The sequence below is a fragment of the Ranitomeya imitator genome, chromosome 2 (genome assembly GCF_032444005.1).
Source record: "Ranitomeya imitator isolate aRanImi1 chromosome 2, aRanImi1.pri, whole genome shotgun sequence".
In the NCBI taxonomy this organism is placed as follows: Eukaryota; Metazoa; Chordata; class Amphibia; order Anura; family Dendrobatidae; genus Ranitomeya; species Ranitomeya imitator.
In genome coordinates this window covers 344297123-344320813 of record NC_091283.1, presented here as the reverse complement: position 1 = coordinate 344320813, position 23691 = coordinate 344297123, and the positions used below count along the sequence as shown (strand labels likewise).

The 23691-nt window shown below is 45.4% G+C and overlaps 2 protein-coding genes across 8 annotated transcripts in view; both read left to right on the top strand.

Annotated features, from left to right (window-relative positions):
• Window positions 1-3031, top strand: part of LOC138663705 (oocyte zinc finger protein XlCOF22-like) — a 469510-nt gene extending 466479 nt beyond the window's left edge. For all 4 annotated transcript variants that reach the window (XM_069750009.1, XM_069750011.1, XM_069750012.1 and 1 more), the window contains one exon: window positions 643-3031. In XM_069750009.1, the coding sequence (XP_069606110.1) occupies window positions 643-1820 (1178 nt within the window). In that variant the 3' untranslated portion in view covers window positions 1821-3031. The remainder of the gene's footprint in view (window positions 1-642) is intronic.
• A 10656-nt stretch (window positions 3032-13687) lies between these two features.
• Window positions 13688-23691, top strand: part of LOC138663703 (oocyte zinc finger protein XlCOF22-like) — a 70865-nt gene continuing 60861 nt past the window's right edge. Inside the window, exons 1-2 of one of the 4 annotated variants that reach the window (XM_069750006.1) lie at window positions 13733-13747; window positions 14632-14966. The gene's annotated coding sequence lies outside the window, so the exon portion shown is untranslated. Of the gene's footprint in view, window positions 13748-14631; window positions 14967-23691 lie in introns of all 4 variants that reach the window. The other 3 variants (XM_069750005.1, XM_069750007.1, XM_069750008.1) reach the window with 3 other exon arrangements.

Below are 23691 nucleotides of genomic sequence, written 5' to 3'. Positions count from 1 at the left end.
CCCTGCCATTGGGATCATGACAGGGTGGATCGGACTGCAGGGGGGTGGGATTGGAGCACGGGGGGATGGATCAGACTGCAGGGGGGTGGGATTGGAGCACGGGAGGTGGGATTGGAGCATGGGGGGAGCGGACAGGAGGACGGGGGAGCGGAGCACAGGACGGAGGGGAGCGGACCACAGATCGGAGGGCTGGGGGGGTGATCGGTGGGGTGGGGGCACATAAGTGTTTCCAGCCATGGCCGATAATATTGCAGCATCGGCCATGGCTGGATTGTAATATTTCACCAGTTTTTTAGGTGAAATATCACAAATCGCTCTGATTGGCAGTTTCACTTTCAACAGCCAATCAGAGCGATCGTAGCCACGGGGGGGGGTGAAGCCACCCCCCCTGGGCTAAAGTACAACTCCTCCTGTCCCTGCAGGCCGGGTGAAATTACAGTTAACCCTTTCACCCGGCCTGCAGGAGCCCATTCCGGCCATGACGCATATGCTGCGTCACAGGTCGGAATGGCACAGGTTTTCACGACGCATACGGTGCGTCAAAGGTCGGGAAGGGGTTAAACAGTTTAAGTAGAAATGTTGAATAATATAGAATTCAAGGATGTTTTATTCAGAAATAATAATTGGTTTTATTCTTGGCAGATGAATGTACCAGAAGATCAGAGGGACAGCTGACCTCTTCAATTTTTAAATCAGATGATCTTGAGATCCCACAGAATACAATTGAAATGAATGCTATTACTCCAGATATACCATCATCTTCTCACAGCAAAGATCTGCTATCTGATCCTATGAAACAAGTTCTGTCTTTTGATTCATTACTGACTACTAAGGAAAATCAAAGTCACAAAATAAGCATTGAAAAAAAAACTGCTCCTAAAGCAAAGTTCTTTTCACTTTCAGAATATGGAAACAATTTTCTCCTTGAACAGTCTTTTCTTGAACATCAAAAAATTTGCACAGCAGAGAAAAGATTTTCTTGTTCCAAGTGTGGGAAATGTTTTAACCGGAAAGCAGATCTTGTTAGGCATGGGAGAATTCACACTGGTGAGAAGCCTTTTTCATGTTCAGTATGTAGAAAATGCTTTACACAGAAATCAGCTCTTGTTAGACATCAGAGAACACACACAGGGGAGAAACCTTTTTCATGTTTAGAATGTGGGAAATGTTTTACGCAGAAATGCGATATTGTTAAGCACCAGAGAACTCACACAGGGGAGAAGCCATTTTCATGTTCAGTATGTAGGACATACTTTACACATAAATCAACTCTTGTTACACATCAGAGAACACACACAGGGGAGAAGCCATATTCATGTTCAGAATGTGGAAAACGTTTTAACCGAAAGTCAGATATTGTTAAGCACCAGAGAACTCACACAGGGGAGAAGCCATTTTTATGTTCTGAATGTGGGAAATGTTTTAACAACAAATCAGATTTGGTGAAGCATCAGAGAATTCACACAGGGGAAAAACCTTATTCATGTTCAGAATGTGGGAAAAGCTTTAACAAGAATTCAGGTCTTATCAAACACCATAAAACTCACACAAGGGAGAAGCCATATTCATGTTCAGAATGTGGGAAATATTTTAACCATGAATGGAATCTTGTTATACACAAAAGAACTCACACAGGGGAGAAGCCTTTTTTATGTTCAGAATGTGGGAAATATTTTAAAAATAGATCAAATTTTGTTAAGCACAAAATAATTCACACAGGGGAGAAGCCTTTTTCATGTTCAGAATGTGGGAAAAATTTTAACCGTAGATCAAATCTTGTTCAGCACCAAAGAACCCACACAGGGGAGAAGCCTTTTTAATATTCAGAATGTTGGAGATGTTTTAACTAGAAATTGCTTCTTGATAGCCACGAGAGAACCCACACAGTGGAGAATACTTTTTCCTGTTCAGAATGTGGAAAATGTTTTATGAAGAAACCATTTTTTCTTAGCCACCAAAGAATTCACACAGGGGAGAAGCATTTTGATGTTCTTAATGTAGGAAATCTTTTACACAGTAATCAACTCTAAACAACTGAGAAATCATACAGAGTCGAAGCCTTTTTCATATGCAGTGCAAGTTGGAAGAGCGAGGCTAAGTGCCAGAATTTGCGCATCTTAGAGATGCACCTTTTCTGGGGTGGCTGAGAGCTGATGTTTTTAGCCTGGGGGACAGTATCCATGGCCCCTATCCTAGGCTATTAATATCAGCCCACAGCTGTCTGCATAGCCTTTGCTGGTTATTAATTATAGGGGAACCCTACATAATTTTTTTAGGGTCCCGCATTTTAATAGCCAGTAAAGGCTAAGTATACAGTTGTGAGCTGATATTAATAGCCTGAGAAGCTCCATGGGTATTACCCCCTTCCCAGGCTATGAACATCGGCTCCCAGCTGTCGGCTTTCCCTCCACTGGTTATGAAAATTTTAATTTTATTAATTAAATACATGTACAGTAAGCTGCAAACACACTGTACTAATTGTATTTGTCACTGACATTTATATATCTACCTATTCTTCGTGTATTTATTGTATGTAATCCATCTCTTCTGTCAGCTCCTGTTGTGATTTTACACTACATGGCAGATTAATTGCCAGCTTTTCTTCTATCTATCTGTCTATCTATAATATATACATAGTAGGAGAAAAGGAACAGCACAACGCTTGTACTTATCTTCAGGTGCAGGGCCTCAGGCAACCAGTCCAATGATTGCACCAGATTCACAGAGATTCAAAAAAGAGGCAGCATTCCATTGTTAAAGTGAAAAAATGTGGAAGGTTTAATCAACCCACATAGCCGGGCGACGTTTCAGCTCCATCTGAGCCTTTTTCAAGCAGTGAGTAACCATACCTGGTGTCTACTTATACTGTACGTGTCTCAACAAATATTAAATTGAATCCAATTACACTTTACAATCAATTTGTGCTTACATATCATATCCATTTTTCCTTTTTTGCTCATATTTGCAACTAGTGCTCATATATATTAAACTGACTTGTGCTTCTGTGCATTAAAAACAAACTCTTCATTTATCCCCAGGTTCTCCTGATTTACTGCTTACAGTCATTATAGTAATAAATACCTTGATATCCGTTTCATTATGTATATATTATGGTCCACTCACCCCTGATTTACATGCGGACTCATGGAGGACAGTTTGTTTGTAAGTCGGCGTATATAGCCTCTAGAAGTTCCATATTATTAAACATTCCTTTTGTCATACAGTAGGCGACATCTGACTTTCAAATTGTTTGTAGCATATCTTCTTTGTCATAGAGGCCTCATCCACACTCAAAGAATTCTTTCTCCTGTGATACAATACAGCATGCCATATTTCACCTTGGCATTTACTCCCTCTGAAATTCAGCTATTTGCAGAGGTGATGAAGAGTTTAAAATCTTAATTTTTTATTGCAAATACTGTGCTTTTACCACACTATCTGAGCAACATGACTGGGAAAATGTGAGGCTGCATTAGAAGAATAAGGCTTGATGTTCAAGGTGTAGGTGGTAAGATTAGTGAAAGCATTAGTGAACCAACAACGCCACATCCTATGCAAAGACATCTGGCAACTTCTGTTACTGGACGGGCTACTCCACTACCTTTCTTCAGCAGACGCACAGTGGTATGCCTTGTTGATGAGGCCCAGAAAGAGCATCTGCTTGAGTGGATGGCAAGCGCAGCTTCAAGTGGTCTCTCCTCCTCTTCCTCCACCACAACCTCACAACCAGTACAGTACACAGGGATGGCACCCAAATTCCTCTTGCTTCCACCCGCATCCCAACTCTCCAACTTTACAACTGACTGTACGGAACCACAGATAAGTGAGTCTGAAGAGCTGTTCACACATTCTATGCCATGGTCATCAGAAGTGTACTGAAAAGCTTCACTGAGTCAAGAGGAGGAAATCTGCACCGATGCCCAAATTTTTTATAGCTTGGACAAAGTGGGGTCTGAATAGCATCCTGACCCTCGTCATCAGACATTAACCACTAGGAGGGAGGTGATCCTGATGAACTCAGATATCTGAGGCTCACTCGGACTGTACTGTGCAGTCAGGGCAGGAAGAGAAGGAGGTCGACTCCAAGGGCGAGGAATGTGATAACAGAGGATAATGATGATGAGGTGTTAGATCCCAGCTGACGTGAACATAGAGGTACACAGCTGAGTAGGTCATATGAGGAGAAAGTTGAGAATACTATGTTGCGCCATACATCACAGACACGTAGTGATGCAGCGACGATGAGCAATGCATTCTCAACCACAAATGTGTCTATGACCACACTAAAAGGAGGAAGTGAATGGACCACCACCAGAAAGTATAATCCTTTTTTGGGGGAAATTTTTTTTTTAATTAAATATATCTCTTAAAATAGACAATGGACATGGACAAGAACTACTGGACACCAAAACAAACGGGCATAATATTGCCAATAAAATGCAGAGTGCAGAAACATTCAATGAACAAGTGAGTCAATGTATTAATAACAAATTTAAAAAAAGTGAAATGTGCAAAGTGCAAATAGTTTAGAAAATAATAGTAGATGAAGACATGGTGACAAAAAATGAATGTCTACCACATAAAATTGAGTCAAGTTGCCAAATTACAGACAGAACCGCTGAATGTAATAAATTAATAATGATGATGATCTTTGTTTTTATATAGCGCTAACATATTCCGCAATGCTTTACAGTTTGCACACATTATCATCACTGTCCCCGATGGGGCTCACAATCTAAATTCCCTATTAGTATGTCTTTGGAATGTGGGAGCAAACTGGAGTACCTGGAGGAAACCCACACAAACATGGGGAGAACATACAAACTCTTTGCAGATGTTGTCCTTGGTGGGATTTGAACCAGGACTGCTAACCATTGAGCCACAGTGCTGACCCAATAAGTATATAAGTAAACAAATCTAAGTGTCATTGACAGTGCAGAGAACACATACCATTAGTAACAATGGAAAAAAATGCAAAGTGCTAGCAAACCAAACATGAGTGTGAGCCCATATGGAAGAGATCACTATAAACAAGCCTAATCAAAGCAAGCATAGAATAAGTAAGTGGACATAGGCTACTTACACACTAGCGTTGTTTGCTGTACGTCGCAATGCGTCGTTTTGGGAAAAAAACGCATCCTGCAAATGTGCTTGCAGGATGCGTTTTTTCTCCATAGACTTGCATTAGCGACACATTGCGACGTATGGCCACACGTCGCATCCGTCGTGCGACGGATGCATTGTGTTTTGGCGCACCGTCGGCACAAAAAAAGTTACATGTAACTTTTTTTGTGCGTCGAGTCCGCCTTTTCCGACTACGCATGCGCTGCCGGAACTCCGCCCCCTCCCCCCGGACCTTACAATGGGGCAGCGGATGCATTGTAAAACTGCATCCGCTGCCTCCACTGTTCATTATTTTCGCAGTTTGAGTCGGTACATCGGGCCGACGCATGGCGACGGCCCCATACCGACGCTAGTGTGATAGTAGCCTAAGTAAATTGAACGTGGTAACACAATGTCCCCGCCAACCCAACACTCGTTTCGTTTGAACGTCTTTTGGTGGCTGTTACCCAGCCACCAACACAGCATGGGCTTGGAACCTCATGGTAGAGCCCGACACGACTGCCTTCTTGCTGCAACATGATCCCCGTATAGTTATGATTAGGAATACTGCTGACTACTGAGTTGCCACTCTGTTAGATCCACATTATAAAACCAAATTTTGCCAGATGCTTCCCGCCCTGGAAAGGGACCTGTGAGTGCTGAGTATCGAAACATGCTTTTGCACAACCTTAAGAGGGATTTTCCCCAAGACCGCAGTGAAGCACACAGTTCTATGAGTCCTTTAACACTTTTTTAGACCAGCTCGTGCACTAGCACAACACAGTCCAAGTCTTACACATGATGAATGAATGGAGAGGAAGGTGCAGGAGTATCTAGAACTTAATATCAATACCATCAGAGAGGGTTTGGGCCCTTTCACATTCATCTTCCAAAATGGATGAGTGGCCTGAGCTCGCCTCACACGCATTGGAGTTTTTATTGTGCCCGGCAGCCAGCGTTTTTTCAAAACGTGTCTTCAGTGCTCCTGGTGGTGTCCTGAGGGATAAGCGCAGCATGCAGTCCCCTGAAACAAGAGGCCATCAGTGTATTGGAGGAGTTGGAAGAGGAGTCTAACTCAAATATTATAGGTATTTCTCCACCCCCTATTTCAGCCAGGTTTACCACATTTTCTCCCTTGTCTTTATGTCCACAGGTGGATATTTTCACAAAACTTGATAAAAGACTTAAAAACTTTGAACAACTATAAAAAGAAAGATAATATGACCAGTCAACTATGTAAGGTCCTTGAAGAATAAAGGGCATTAGAAGGGGGTTATCATTAAGCCAGCTGACAAGGGGGGGAATGTGATGATTTGGCCGGGGGAGAATTACGAGAGGGTGGTCTTCAGGTAATTAAGGGACAGAGAGACATATACACCTCTTGCAATAACCCCCCTTCAGACATATAAAGTAAAATGGAGTAATAAATTGGAGATGGCTTTTGAAAGGGGGATTATATCCAAAAAAAACTCTGGATGGTTTACTTGTTAAATTCCCAGTGGTTCCAACCACTGGTTCCAATCCCCATGTACTGTCTGTCACCCCCATAGAATCCCCATGTGCTGTCTGTCACCCCCATAGAATCCCCATGTACTGCATGTCACCTCCATAGAATCCCCATGTACTGCATGTCACCCCCATAGAATCCCCATGTGCTGCATGTCACCCCCATAGAATCTCCATGCACTGTCTTTCACCTCCATAAAATCCCCATGTGCTGTCTATCTCCCCCATAGAATCCCCATGTGCTGCATGTTACTCCTATATAATTTCTATGTGCTGCATGTCACCCCCACAGAATCTCCATGTGCTGTCTGTCACCCCCAAAGAATCACCATGTGCTGTCTTTCACCCCCATAGAATCCCCATGTACTGTCACCTCCATAGAATCCCCACGTGCTGTCTGTCACCCCCATAGAATCCCTATGTTCATACACATGAAAAAAAAAAGACCACCACATACCTCGGTCCCGTTCCCTGACGCCCTGCTCTTCTCTCTGCCTCTGGTTTGCTGACTCTGGCGGAAGACAGCTGACGCAACGAGATGACGTCATCGCGTCAGCTGTTTCACATGCTGATTGGTGGAGGAAGTGGCCGGAGGCTTCTCCTCCACCAATGCTGACTGCGTCTAGGGAGACAACGGAGACAGCCAGCGGGTGGGCACGGTGCGGACGGCGGACCTTTGGTTTCCAGCCCCATGGCTGTCTCGGTCCACGGGCCGGGCTGAGACAGCCAGAGGGCTGGATGTGGCCCACGGGCTGCACTTTACCTAGGTCTGGATTAGGCGATGTAGTTTTTAGTGTGCTGTATTGATCTTGCGTAAATGCAGTCTTTGATATATTTAGTGTGGCTTCGGTGCGGTGTCAGTCCCCATTATACGATTTCTACTCTGCTGAAATTTATGCCACTTTGGTGGTGTCAGGTCCTAATTTTTGGAAATTTGAAGACTTGATTGGGTCTCCATCTGCTAGGTTGCCTGTAGTGGAAGAGATGACGGTCCCCATTAAGGCTCATTCTGACTTGCAATGAAATCCGATTAAAATTCAGATTGCATTTGGACCAATGTTAGTTTATCATTGTGCGTTCATCTGCGTTTTTTACAGGTCAGTTCGGATCATGATCGGACTGGAAAAAGATTGCATCATGCTGCGAGTGTAATTGGAAAACAGATCACATTCGGCAATAGAAGTCAATGGGTGCAAGAAAAAAAAAAATCACACAGCACTCGGACCAAGCTGTGTACAGTAAAATCACAGCAGCACCCGACAGGATAGAACAGATAAATAGATATATACACATAGCATAGATAGGTATAAAGATGTCAATGATATACAGGTCCTTCTCAAAAAATTAGCATATAGTGTTAAATTTCATTATTTACCATAATGTAATGATTACAATTAAACTTTCATATATTATAGATTGATTATCCACCAACTGAAATTTGTCAGGTCTTTTATTGTTTTAATGCTGATGATTTTGGCATACAACTCCTGATAACCCAAAACACCTGTCTCAATAAATTAGCATATCAAGAAAAGGTTCTCTAAACGACCTATTACCCTAATCTTCTGAATCAACTAATTAACTCTAAACACATGCAAAAGATACCTGAGGCTTTTATAAACTCCCTGCCTGGTTCATTACTCAAAACCCCCATCATGGGTAAGACTAGCGACCTGACAGATGTCAAGAAGGCCATCATTGACACCCTCAAGCAAGAGGGTAAGACCCAGAAAGAAATTTCTCAACAAATAGGCTGTTCCCAGAGTGCTGTATCAAGGCACCTCAATGGTAAGTCTGTTGGAAGGAAACAATGTGGCAGAAAACGCTGTACAACGAGAAGAGGAGACTGGACCCTGAGGAAGATTGTGGAGAAGGACCGATTCCAGACCTTGGGGAACCTGAGGAAGCAGTGGACTGAGTCTGGTGTGGAAACATCCAGAGCCACCGTGCACAGGCGTGTGCAGGAAATGGGCTACAGGTGCCGCATTCCCCAGGTAAAGCCACTTTTGAGCTACAGAGAAGCAGCACTGGACTGTTGCTAAGTGGTCCCAAGTACTTTTTTCTGATGAAAGCAAATTTTGCATGTCATTCGGAAATCAAGGTGCCAGAGTCTGGAGGAAGACTGGGGAGAAGGAAATGCCAAAATGCCTGAAGTCCAGTGTCAAGTACCCACAGTCAGTGATGGTGTGGGGTGCCATGTCAGCTGCTGGTGTTGGTCCACTGTGTTTCATCAAGGGCAGGGTCAATGCAGCTAGCTATCAGGAGATTTTGGAGCACTTCATGCTTCCATCGGCTGAAATGCTTTATGGAGATGAAGATTTCATTTTTCAGCACGACCTGGCACCTGCTCACAGTGCCAAAACCACTGGTAAATGGTTTACTGACCATGGTATTACTGTGCTCAATTGGCCTGCCAACTCTCCTGACCTGAACCCCATAGAGAATCTGTGGGATATTGTGAAGAGAAAGTTGAGAGACGCAAGACCCAACACTCTGGATGAGCTTAAGGCCGCTATTGAAGCATCCTGGGCCTCCATAACATCTCAGCAGTGTCACAGGCTGATTGCCTCCATGCCACGCCGCATTGAAGCAGTCATTTCTGCCAAAGGATTCCCGACCAAGTATTGAGTGCATAACTGAACATTATTATTTGTTGGTTTTTTTGTTTGTTATTAAAAAACACTTTTATTTGATTGGATGGGTGAAATATGCTAATTTATTGAGACAGGTTTTTTGGGTTATCAGGAGTTGTATGCCAAAATCATCAGTATTAAAACAATAAAAGACCTGACAAATTTCAGTTGGTGGATAATGAATCTATAATATATGAAAGTTTAATTGTAATCATTACATTATGGTAAATAATGAAATTTAACACTATATGCTAATTTTTTGAGAAGGACCTGTATATATATATAAGGTACATAAAAAGCTGGCAATTCAGCAGCCGCATACAGTAAAATCACATAAGGACCTGATAGGATGGAATAAATGGATTACATACAGTGGGTACGGAAAGTATTTAGACCACTTTAACATTTTCACTCTTTGTTTCACTGCAGCCATTTAGTAAATTCAAAAAAGTTCATTTTTTTCTCATTAATATACACTCCGCACCCCATCTGGACTGAAAAAAAAACAAGAAATGTAGCAATTTTTACAAATGTATTAAAAAGAAAAACTGAAATATCACATGGTCATAAGTATTCAGACACTTTGCTCAATATTAAGTAACAGCACCCTTTTCAGCTAGTACAGCCATGAGTCTTCTTAGGAATGATGCGACAAGTTTTTTACACCTGGATTTGGGGATTCTCTGCCATTCTTCCTTGCAGATCCTCTCCAGTTCCATCACGTTGGATGAGGAAAGTTGGTGGACAGCCATTTTCAGTTCTCTCCAGAGATGCTCAGTTGGGTTTAGGTCAGGGATCTGGCTGGGCCAGTCAAGAATGGTAACAGAGTTGTTCTGAAGCCACTGTATACTGCCTCTGTACAAATCCCTAGTTAGACCGCACATGGAGTACTGTGTCCAGTTTTGGGCACCGGTGCTCAGGAAGGATATAATGGAACTAGAGAGAGTACAAAGGAGGGCAACAAAATTAATAAAGGGGATGGGAGAACTACAATACCCAGATAGATTAGCGAAATTAGGATTATTTAGTCTAGAAAAAAGACGACTGAGGGGCGATCTAATAACCATGTATAAGTATATAAGGGGACAATACAAATATCTCGCTGAGGATCTGTTTATACCAAGGAAGGTGACGGGCACAAGGGGGCATTCTTTGCGTCTGGAGGAGAGAAGGTTTTTCCACCAACATAGAAGAGGATTCTTTACTGTTAGGGCAGTGAGAATCTGGAATTGCTTGCCTGAGGAGGTGGTGATGGCGAACTCAGTCGAGGGGTTCAAGAGAGGCCTGGATGTCTTCCTGGAGCAGAACAATATTGTATCATACAATTATTAGGTTCTGTAGAAGGACGTAGATCTGGGGATTTATTATGATGGAATATAGGCTGAACTGGATGGACAAATGTCTTTTTTCGGCCTTACTAACTATGTTACTATGTTACTATGTATGTTACTCCTTTGTTATTTTAGCTGTGTGCTGATATTAATAGCCTAGGAAGGGGCCATGGATATTGGCTCTCCTGGCTAAAACCATCAGCTCTCATCCACCCCAGGAAAGGCACATCTATAAGATGTGACAATTCTGGCACTTAGCCTCACTTCAAGTCAAGAGGTTAGTAATGGAGAGGCGTCTATGAGACTCCCCCCATTGCTATCCCTATTGTCATACTGCATAACAAAAAGACCAAGTGCAACACAAAAGGATGACGGGAAGGGAGCCAAACACCAGGGAAGTGTGAACCCCTAAGCAGATCTAAAGTCACCCTGGATGGCCTCATTCTGGGAGGCTTATTATAGCCTCATTGTGGAGCCATCCTCTGTTGCTTATACTCTGACCCTTGGCCGAGTGTGTGTGACCCTGTGCTTTGTGCCTGTGCTACTTTATGCTTGCCTGGTTCTGACCTGGTTCTGTCCCCATTTAGAGTTCTGTCTGTCCCTTTTGTACTGCGCTGCTATCTCTGTGTATGACTACTTGCTTACGTTCTGACTATTCTCTGCTCGCCCCTTCTGTACCGCGCCGCCCTCTCCGTTTGTACGACTTTTTCCTTTCCTCTATTTCAGGGTGCTTGTAAAATCCTGCACTTATCTCCAGTAGCAGGACGCTAAGCTCCCCCCCTGTGGTCACATGATCGTAGGTCCTTCTGTTTTCTGCTACCTTCAGCACGCTGCGCAGGTCCTGTCTGCCTGAGCTTTCCCCCGTGTCATCTGACCCCGGGCTCTCCTGCAGTGTGAGTGAGTTGCCCTGATCAGCCATGGCAGCGCGCCGGTGCTGACAGGGTCCTGATATCCATAGAATATAATGCACCACCCCATAGAATGTAATACAGCCCCCCATAGAATATAATAAAGCCCCCATAAAATGTAATACAGCCCCCTATAGACAATAATACAGTTCCCATAGAATATAATACAACTACCCTAGAATGTAATACAGCCCCCATAAAATATAATACAGCCCCCATAGAATGTAATACAGCCCCCATAGAATATAAAACAGAACCCCATAGACTATAATGCAGCCACCTTAGAATGTAATAAAGTCCTCATAGAATGTAATACAGCCCCTCATAGAATATAATACAGCACCCCATAGAATATAATACAGCACCCCATAGAATGTAATACAGCCCCCATAGACTATAACACAGTGCCCATAGAATATAATACAACTACCCTAGAATGTAATGCAGCCTCCCATAGAATATAATACAGCACCCCATAGAATGTAATACAGCCCCCCATAGAATATAATACAGTCCCCTTAGACTATAATAAAGCCCCCCATAGAATGTAATGCAGCCCCCAATCGAATATAATGTAGCCGCACCTCCCTCCCCCCCCCCCCCCGCACGAATGTCTCCACAGTCCAGTACTCACTCATTGATAGATTAAAACAAAACTAAAAAACCACACGCTCCTCACCTCTCTTCGTTCCCCTCTCTGCTCTCGGCTCCTGTCTCAGGGATGCAGTCTGCCCGGGACACAGCAGGTAGTGACGTCGTGCACCCGTAGTGTCAGAGGCAGAGGGGAATGATGGGAGAGGGAGTGTCCGCTGATGCTCTCTCCTCCATCATTGCATTAAACTGTACAGGCGTCATAGATGCCGCTGTAGTGGAATGCGTCGGCGCTGGCAGGGGGAGTTGGCACAGGAGAGGGTGAGTTGGTGCTAGCGGCAGGCGACTGGCTGGGGGGCCCCTGCGGGAGTGGAGGTCCTAGGCAGCTGCCTACTGTAATGCCAGCCCTGCATACACCCCGCACACACATGGCTCTGCTCCATACACCCTGTACACATGTGGTTCATCTCAGTACACCACGCACACACATGGCTCTGCTCCATACACCCTGTACACATGTGGTTCATCTCAGTACACCCCGCACACATGTGGCTCTGCTCCATACACCCTCTACACATGTGGTTCATCTCAGTACACCCCGCACACACATGGCTCTGCTCCATACACCCCGCACACACACGGTTCTGCTCCGTACACCTTGAACACATGCGGCTCTGCTCCATACACCTTGTACACACGCGGCTCTGCTCCGTACACCTCGTACACACGCGGTTCTGCTCCGTACATCTTGTACACACGCAGCTCTGCTCCATACACCTCGCACACATGAGGCTCTGCTCCGTACACCTCGTACAGATGCAGCTCTGCTCCGTACACCTTGTACACGCGGCTCTGCACCGTACACCTTGTACAAATGCGGCTCTGCTCCGTACACCTCGTACACATGGCTCCACTCTGTACACCTCGTACACACGCGGCTCCGCACATTTGGCACACATGCGGATCTGCTCCATACACACACAGCTCCGCTTTGTACACCTAGTACACACGTGGCTCTGCTCCGTACACACAGCTCTGCTCCGTACACAAACAGCTTTGCTCCGTACACCTTGTACACACACTGCTCCGCTCCATACACCTAGTACACATGCGGCTCTGCTCCGTACACACACAGCTCTGCTCTGTACACCTCGTACACACACACACACAGCTCTGCTCCACACACCTCGCACACACACGGCTCTGCTCCGTACACCTCGTACACACACGGCTTTGCTCCGTACACCTCGTACACACACGGCTCTGCTCCATACACCTCGTACACACACGGCTCCGCTCCGTACACCTCGTACACACACTGCTTCGCTCCGTACACCTCGTACACACACGGCTGCGCCGTACACCGAGTACACACACGGCTCTGCTCCGTACACCTCGTACACACACGGCTCCACTCCGTACACCTCGTACACCCACGGCTCCGCTCCGTACACCTCGTACACACATGGCTCTGCTACATCGACACTGTAAACCCCTCCTGACCCCACACATAAACTTCCCCTCATCCAGCACCATGACAACCAGCACAGCAGAGTCCTGCATACACTGAGGCCCCTGATCATGTGACCCCTGACTCCTCCCCTCCTGTGACCTCATCACAGGTCCTGTGTGCACAGAGCAGCCATATATCTGGTGTGCGGCTCTGCAGGTGGAGGTAGGTGCTGGAGATTCCCCATTACTGGGTGTGGGGGACATTAACCCCTTCAGTACGGAGGCTCTTTCGGTGTTTTTGTTGCCCCTTTATAAGAATCATAACGTTTCTGTTCTGTTTCCTGTAATAGATACATACGACCCAACTATGGGAGACAGGAAGTGGGGTGATGGATTGTTCTCATAGTACAGGGCCCCATTCTGGCCCCACACAGTATAATGTTCCCACTTGCAGGGCCGGCTCCAGGTTTTCGGGGGCCCCTGGAGAGTCTCAGTAGCCTCCATAACACTCACCACAATTCATGATGCACAGACACGGCAGAGAAATATAGGTACAGTACAATGCCAAAGATTTCACTTCTTACACTACATGAGTGATATCTATTGTACATTCTAGAATAGGTCAGAAAATGGACGGTATATTCCTCCATACAGTATCATGGGCACCTTGGACCACTGGGCAACAGTCCGGTTCTTTTTCTCCTTGGCCCATGTAAGACTTCTGGTATTATCTGTAGGCCATGAGTGGCTGACACAAGGAATGGGACCCTTGTAGCCCATGTCCTGGATACGTCTGTGTGTGGTGGCTCTTGAAGCAATGACTCCAGCCGCAGTCCACTCCTTGTGAATCTCCCCCACATTTTTCAATGGCCTTTTCTTAACAATCCTTTCAAGGCTGCAGCAATCCCGGTTGCTTGTGCTCCTTTTTCTACCACAATTTTTCTTTTCACTCCATTTTCCATTAATATGCTTGGATACAGCATGCCGGGTCTGGGTGAATATGTGTGTAAATGGGTAAAGGAAAGATCTATATCTTGGTACCGTGTTAGCCAGTGGATAGGGACCAGAGTAGTCTCGAAAGCTTGCATTTTGTTACCATCGTTTCAGTTAGCACAACAAGAAGAAAGGGAGCAGCACAGCCCTCAAATCAGAGAAAAAGTGGCACATAAAAACTGTGTACGGCAGTCTGAGAGAGAAATGGAGGTGCCATCCGCATGAAAAAAGTCCAAGAGGAATCCAACAATAGAAGAAAAGCAGATGCACTCACCAGATGCAGTTTCAAGTGTCCTTTATTGCAAGACCAAGCAGTACATTCTTCACGGCACGGGGGAGTAGAGGGTAAAAGGGGAGAGTGCGGCAGACGAGACGACGGCCGTTTCGCGCTACACCAGAGTGCTTCTACGGGTCCATAGCCAGAAGGGAAGTGACGCCAGGCTAAGTAGGTAAGTGAATACGAACTCCACCTGTGTCATCAACCCGTTGGACAATAGAAAAAGTGCACAGTATAATAAAAACAATTAAAAACAAATGCATATTACTGACATATCAAAAATACATGTATATATAGTCCTGCAATCAATATATGATGTTAGTATATAATGCCACAACTAAGACATTGCTCACAACCAGTGCCCGCAATGTCTATCTGGAGAACGGGGAACGAGAGTAACACCATAGACACTCCTACCAGTGTTGTATTCAAAAAACATATAGACAATATAACAACATCGCAGCGCTAAATAATTTCAACAAAAAATTAGATGAAGAAAAAAACAAAAGAAACTATTCAATAACCACAGACCTACATTCCTGTAGGTCTGTGGTTATTGAATGATTTCTTTTTGTTTCTTTTGTTTTTTTCTCTAGATAGACATTGCGGGCACTGGTTGTGAGCACTTTTTCTATTGTCCGACGGGTTGACCCCTTGACGAAAGGCATTAGCCGAAACGCGCGTCGGGGGGGACAGGGGTGAGGTGCCAGTACACGTCGTGATATATTGCCACATTAACCGGTATGTATACTAGTGATTTGTATTGTGCATGTGTGTTTATATATTTTCTGGACCTGTGCGTCCTATACATCTAGGCATATTGTATGTGCCTTGCACAGTTTCTGATTATCTTATGAATGCCTGCCCTGGTTATTATGTGGATTTTTCTATGTTAGAGGCACCTATCTCCTGTCCATTTAGGTGCATGCTGAGTACAGCATGGGGATTGTTTCCCCCTGTCGTTTTTTATCTGGCATAATTATTAATAAAGTGTTTTTTCTACATTATACTTGGACTATATGCTGCTTTTCTTCTCTGTTGGTTTTTGGCTAGTGCATTGCAGTTAGTCCGTTATGGTCCTATTTCTGGTCCCACTTTTACTATACAAAAATGTACCCCACCTGGGTCAAATTATAATGTTGGTGACTTGGTATGCGTCCACTATAGTGTTCTATTCAAAAAACATATAGACAATATAACAACATCGCAGCGCTAAATAATTTCAACAAAAAATTGGATAAAGAAAAAAACAAAAGAAACGAAAAGAAACCATTCAATAACCACAGACCTACATTCCTGTAGGTCTGTGGTTATTGAATGGTTTCTTTTCGTTTCTTTTGTTTTTTTCTCTAGATAGACATTGCGGGCACTGTTGTGAATTCTGTGGCAGACCTCCCTCCTGTGGTCACAAGTGGTACTTCGGCTGATTCTCTCTGTAAGCTTCCGTTGGTGGAGGGAAGTGGTACTGCGGCTTCTGAGTTTCCTCCCTCAGGTGATGTGGTGAGGTCGTTAGGTGCTGCTCTACTTAACTCCACCTAGTGCTTTGATCCTGGCTTCCGGTCAATGTTCCAGTATTGGACTTGTTTTCCTCCTGGATCGTTCCTGTGGCCTGCTGCTCTGCATAGCTAAGTTTTCCTTTGCTATTTTGTTTGCTTTTCTTCTGTCCAGCTTATCTATTTGTTTGCTGGAAGCTCTGGGACGCAGAGGGTGTACCTCCGTGCTGTTAGTTCGGTACGGAGGGTCTTTTTGCCCCCTTTGCGTGGTTTTTAGGGTTTTGTGTTGACCGCAAAGTTACCTTTCCTATTCTCGCTCTGTTCAGAAAGTCGGGCCTCACTTTGCTAAATCTATTTCATCTCTACGTTTGTCTTTTCATCTTACTCACAGTCATTATATGTGGGGGGCTGCCTTTTCCTTTGGGGTATTTCTCTGAGGCAAGGTAGGCTTATTTTCTATCTTCAGGCTAGCTAGTTTCTCAGGCTGTGCCGAGTTGCATAGGTAGCGTTAGGCTCAATCCACGGCTGCCTCTAGTGTTGTTGGATAGGATTAGGGATTGCGGTCAACAGAGTTCCCACGTCTCAGAGCTCGTTCTATGTTTTTGGATTATTGTCAGATCACTGTATGTGCTCTGACCTCTATGTTCACTGTGGTACTGAGTTGCCTAATCATAACAGGGCACTGGTTGTGAGCACTTTTTCTATTGTCCGACGGGTTGATGACACAGGTGGAGTTCGTATTCACTTACCTACTTAGCCTGGCGTCACTTCCCTTCTGGCTATGGACCCGTAGAAGCACTCTGGTGTAGCGTGAAACGGCCGTCGTCTCGTCTGCCACACTCTCCCCTTTTACCCTCTACTCCCCTGTGCCGTGAAGAATGTACCGCTTGGTGTTGCAATAAAGGACACTTGAAACTGCATCTGGTGAGTGCATCTGCTTTTCTTCTATTGTTGGATATCTTTTCAGTTAGCTATTAAAAGGTATCAACCACTGAGGACTCTCAATTCTAAATATTTTTGTAAGTGGGTAAGTAACTGGTTTAGTGATAGAAATCAGAGGGTGGTTATAAATGGTATATTCTCTAACTGGGTTACTGTGACCAGTGGGGTACCGCAGGGGTCGGTGCTGGGATCTGTTCAACATATTTATTAATGATCTGGTAGAAGGTTTACACAGTAAAATATCGATATTTGCAGATGATACAAAACTATGTAAAGCAGTCAATACAAGAAAAGATAGTATTCTGCTACAGATGGATCTGGATAAGTTGGAAACTTGGGCTGAAAGGTGGCAGATGAGGTTTAACAATGATAAATGTAAGGTTATACACATGGGAAGAAGGAATCAATATCACCATTACACACTGAATGGGAAACCACTGGGTAAATCTGACAGGGAGAAGGACTTGGGGATCCTAGTTTATGATAAACTTACCTGGAGCAGCCAGTGCCAGGCAGCAGCTGCCAAGGCAAATAGGATCATGAGGTGCATTAAAAGAACATTATACTGCCTCTGTACAAATCACAAGTTAGACAACACATGGAGTACTGTGAACAGTTTTGGTCAGGAAGGATATAATGGAACTAGAGGGAGTACAAAGGAGGGCAACAAAATTAATAAAGGGGATGGGGGAACTACAATACCCAGAGAGATTAGCAAAATTAGGATTATTTAGCCTAGAAAAAAGACGACTGAGGAGCGATCTAATAACCATGTATAAGTATATAAGGGGACAATACAAATATCTCAGTGGATCTGTTTATACCAAGGAAGGTGATGGTAAAAAGGGGGCATTCTCTGCGTCTGGAGGAGAGAAGGTTTTTCCATCAACATAGAAGAGGATTCTTTACTGTTAGGGCAGTGAGAATCTGGAATTCCTTGCCTGAGGAGGTGGTGATGGTGAACTCAGTCGAGGGGTTCAAGATAGGCTTGGATGTCTTCCTGGAGCGTAACAATATTGTATCTTAAAGTTATTAGGTTCTGTAGAAGGGCATAGATCTGGGGATTTATTCTGACGGAATATAGGCTGAACTGGATGGACAAATGTGTTTTTTTTTTGTCCTTGCTATGATACTATGTACGATACAGCACTCTGTGAACAGCGAGATTCTTTACCAATGACCTTTTGTGGCGTACCCTCCTTGTGGAGTGTGTAAATGACTGCCTTCTGGACATTATTATTATTATTATTATTCATTTATTCCATTGCGCTTTACATGTGCATACAGGGCAAATATAGACAAATACATTAAACATGAGCAGATAACAAGGCACACGAGTACATAAGGAGGGAGGACCCCGCCCGCAAGGGCTCACAGTCTGCAGGGGATGGATGAGGATACACTAGGAGAGGGAAGAGCTGGCTGTGCGGCCGTTCAGTAGGTTGAGGATCACTGCAGGCTGTAGGCTTGTCGGAAGAGATGAGTCTTCAGGTTCTTTTTGAAGGTTTCTATGGTAGGCGCGAGTCTGATGTGTTGGGGTAGAGAGTTCCAGAGTATGGGGGAAGCACGGGAGAAGTCTTGGATGCGGTTATGGGAAGAAGAGATGAGAGGGGAGTAGAGAAGGAGGTCTTGAGAGGATCGGAGGTTGCGTGTAGGTAGGTACCGGGAGACCATGTCACAGATGTATGGAGGAGACAGGTTGTGGATGGCTTTGTATGTCAGTGTGAGGGTTTTGAACTGGAGTCTCTGGGCGATAGGAAGCCAGTGAAGGGCTTGACACAGGGGAGAGGCTGGGGAATAGCGGGGGGACAGGTAGATTAGTCGGGCAGCAGAGTGTAGGATGGATTGGAGTGGTGCCAGAGTGCTAGAGGGGAGTCCAGAGAGTAGGAGATTGCAGTAGTCGAGGCGGGAGATGATAAGGGCATGCACTAGCGTTTTTGCAGTGTTGCGGTCAAGGAAAGCACGGATCCGGGAAATATTTTTGAGTTTGAGACGACAGGAGGAGGCAAGGGCTTGGATATGTGGCTTGAAAGAGAGGGCAGAGTCGAGGATCACCCCGAGGCACCAGGCTTGTGGGGCTGGGGATAGTGAGCAGCCATTGACATTGATGAATAGGTCTGGTGGAGGGGTAGAGTGAGATGGGGGAAAGATGATGAATTCTGTTTTGTCCATGTTCAGTTGTAGAAAGCGAGCAGAAAAGAAGGCTGAAATGGCAGACAGGCAGTGCGGGATTTTGGTAAGTAAGGAGGAGAGGTCAGGTCCGGAGAGGTAGATCTGCGTGTCATCAGCGTAGAGATGGTACTGCAAACCGTGGGATTCTATGAGCTGTCCCAGGCCGAAAGTGTAGATGGAGAAGAGTAGGGGTCCTAGAACAGAGCCTTGAGGAACACCGACTGACAAGGGGTGAAGTGAGGAGGTGGTGTGGGGGAGGGAGACACTGAATGTTCGGTCTGTCAGATATGACGAGATCCAGGAAAGGGCCAAGTCTGTGATACCAAGAGATGAGAGGATTTGTAGCAAAAGGGAGTGGTCTACAGTGTCAAAGGCAGAAGACAGGTCCAGGAGAAGGAGGACAGAGTAGTGTCGCTTGCTCCTGGCAGTTAGTAGGTTATTGGTGACTTTAGTTAGGGCAGTTTCAGTTGAGTGATGGGAACGGAAGCCTGATTGTAACCGATCAAAGAGGGAGCAGGAGGAGAAGTGGGAGGACAGTTCAAGATGGACGTGTTGCTCCAGCAATTTGGAGGCATAAGGGAGAAGAGATATTGGGCGATAGCTAGACACAGAGGATGGGTCGAGGGAGGGCTTTTTGAGGATGGGTGTGTGTTGTGAATTCCGTTCTTGGGCTCCCTCCGGTGGTTGTAAGGCTACGTTCACATTTGCGTTGCGCGCCGATGCGTCGGCGACGCAACGCACGACGCACAAAAAACGCGCGCAAAACGCGCGCAAAAACGCTGCGTTTTGCGACGCGTGTGTCGTTTTTTGACGAAAATCGGACGCACGAAAAATGCAACTTGTTGCATTTTCTTGCGTCCGACGCTAGCGTCGGAAACGACGCACGTGTCGAAAAACGCGACCAAAAAAACGCACGCGTCCCCTATGTTAAACATAGGGGCGCGTCGCCGACGCAACAGCGACCCACATTAGCGTAACGCTAATGTGAACGTAGCCTAAATGGCACTTTTGTGAATTCTGCCCTTGGGCTCCCTCTGGTGGTTTTGAGTGGAACTGCCGCTCCTTGGGTTTAGCTTTAGCAGCTGCTTTCACTAATCGTCTCTCCTGGCTCTGCTATTTAACCTGGCTCTAGTCTTCAGCCTATGCCACTTGTCAATGTTTTCAGGCTGGATTCACATCTCTGCTTGGATTCTCCTGGTTTCCTGACCAGTTCTGCAAAGATAAGTTCTGGCTTTGCTCATTTCAGTCCACATGTTGTGGACTTATTGTTCTGTGCATTCTATTTTTGTCCAGCTTGTCATTATGGATTTTTTTCTGTTAGCTGGAAGCTCTGGGAAGCAGATTTACCCTCCACACCTTTAGTCAGGTGTGGAGATTTTGTAAACTCTGTGTGGATTGTTTTGTAGTTTTTATACTGACCGCACAGTATCCTTTTCTGTCCTATCTATCAAGCTAGACTGGCCTCCTATGCTAAAATCTGATTTCATCTCTGCGTATGTTATTTTCCCCTCCTCTCACCGTCAATATTTGTGGGGGGCTATCTTTCCTTTGGGGATTTTCTCTGAGGCAAGATAGGTTTCCTGTTTCCATCTTTAGGGGAAGTTAGATTTTAGGCTGTGCCGAGGGGTCTAGGGAGCGTCAGGTACCCCCCACGGCTATTTCTAGTTGCGCTGCTAGGTTCAGAGTCTGCGGTCAGTACAGATACCACCTCCTTCAGAGCTTGTCTCATGTTGTTCCTAAACCACCAGATCATAACAGGTGTGATCTTGGCATGCTTGAAGGATGAGGGGAAGACACCTGTTGTGAGTGAGAGGTTGAAGAGGTGCGTTAGGGTTGGGATGAAGACCGTGGAAAGGTTAGGGATGAGGTGGGACGGGAGCGGGTCAAGCGTGCAGGTGGTGAGGTGTGATCTTGACAGGAGGGTGGAGAGCTGATCTTCTGTCATGGTGGAGAAGCTGGTTTTTGAGGAGCAGGGTTGAGCAGCTAAGAGGGGCAGTGGGCGCTGTGGGCCAAAGCTTTCTCTGATCATATCGATCTTCTGTTTAAAGAAAGAGGCGAAGTCATCAGCAGAAATGAGGGGGGAGGGAGGAGGTGTGGGGGGACGGAGTAGAGAATTGAAAGTGTTGAAAAGCTGTTTAGGGTTGTGGGACAGGGAGGATATGAGAGATGAGAAGTAAGTTTGTTTTGCGGCAGTGAGCGCAGACTTGAAGCTGGCGAGGGACTGCTTGTATGCAGTGAAGTGGTCGGCAGAGTGGGATTGCTTCCATCTCCGCTCAGCAATCCTGGAAGCCCGTCTCAGTTCTTTGGTCAGGCTGGTCAGCCAGGGCTGCCTGTTAATTGTACGAGTTTTACTATACATGAGCGGGGCGGCCGAATTGAGTGTTGCTGTTATTGTGGTGTTATAAAAAGTGGCAGCAGCATCTGTGTCATGAAGGGAAGCTATGTCTGTGAGAGGGAGAAGGGACTCAGAGAGTGATTGTAAGTTGAGATGTTTGAGATTTCTGCGAGGGTGAGTGAGTTTGTGGAGTGGGGGCTGCACACTAGGAGAGGAGAGGGAGGAGAATGTCAGTAGGTTGTGGTCAGACAGGGGGAGGGGTGTGTTAGTGAGATTAGTAAGGGAGCAGAGGCGGGTGAAGATGAGGTCCATCGTGTGGCCATCTTTGTGAGTGGCATCGGAGGACCATTGAGTGAGGCCGAAGGAGGCAGTCAGTGATAAAAGTTTAGAGGCAGCTGAGGTGAAAGTGTCAATGGGGACATTGAAATCCCCCATGATGATAGTGGGGATGTCAACAGAGAGGAAATGAAGTAGCCAGGTGGTGAAGTGGTCGAGAAAGGTGGAGATGGCTAGTTCTGGGGGGCGGTAGATGACAGCCAGCTGGAGGTTGGAGGGGGAATAGATGCGGACAGAGTGCACCTCAAACGAGGGAAGAAAAGCGGAGGGTGGTAGCGGGATTGGAGTGAAAGAGCAGGTGTCGGACAGGAGCAAGCCAACTCCTCCACCGCGTTTGTTGCTGGGGCGAGGGGTGTGAGAGAGGTGGAATCCGCCATAGGAGAGCGCAGTTGGAGAGGCCGAGTCAGAGGGGGTGAGCCAGGTTTCGGTGAGGCCGAGGAAGGAGAGGTTGTTGGTGATGAAGAGGTCATGGATAAATGGCAGTTTGTTGCAGATGGAGCGTGCGTTCCATAGTGCTCCAAGTAGGGGGGGCGGGGGAGTGGGGGCTGGATGAATGGGTATGAGGTTGTCATGGTTTGGAAAACGTGCCGAGGATCGTGGTAGGGGGTTAGAAACGAGTGTGGGGATGAGTTGGGGAGGGCCGGGATTTGGGGATATGTCACCAGCAATGAGGAGTAGCAGACAGAGCGTTAGAAGGTGGGAGCAGAATAGGACATGATGCGGCCGTGTGTGTCTGGAGAAAAAGGATTGTATGTGGAGGAACAGTTCTGAGGAGAAGGTGAGATGGCTGGGGAAGATGGAGGAAGAAATGACTAGTTCCTTACTAGGTGGAGGGATTGCTGGAGATTGTAAGAAGGAAAGTAGTATGGGGGTGAAAGAGAAAAGAAACCGAAACATTGTAGTGGTTGGTACTCTGTTACCTTCCAGTCAATTCCAGTCCAATTCAGTCTAATTCAGAATCATAATTAAAAAGATGTAATTTAAAAGATGGAAGTTAAAAGATGAATTGCAGCAGACATCTTGAACAGTGTGAAAATGGATCCAGGGTGTTGATAAAAATCTTTCATTTGGCTTTATTTGGAGAAATTCTTTTTAAAATGGTACAACATCAATTAGGACGTCTCGGACAACGTTGCAAATATAAACTAGGGGGTGTTGTATAAGGATCATATGCGTTTCGATCAATAATATTCTTGAACACTGGTCACATGGCAGAATACCCCGCTGAAAATTTAAATAAACTCCTACTTAATTAATGAAATAGAACACACATGAGGAAATCATGGCAATGCAAATTAAAAACACACAAGCTGCACAAGAAATACCTCAAAAGACATATGAGATGTGATAATAATCTTACAGTTGTGGCCAAAAGTATTGACACCCCTGCAATTCTGTCAGATAATACTCAGTTTCTTCCTGAAAATGATTGCAATCACAAATTCTTTGGTATTATTATCTTCATTTAATTTGTCTTAAATGAAAAAAACACAAAAGAGAATGAACAAAAAGCAAAACATTGATCATTTCACACAAAACTCCAAAAATGGGCCAGACAAAAGTATTGGCACCCTCAGCCTAATACTTGGTTGCACAACCTTTAGCCAAAATAACTGGGA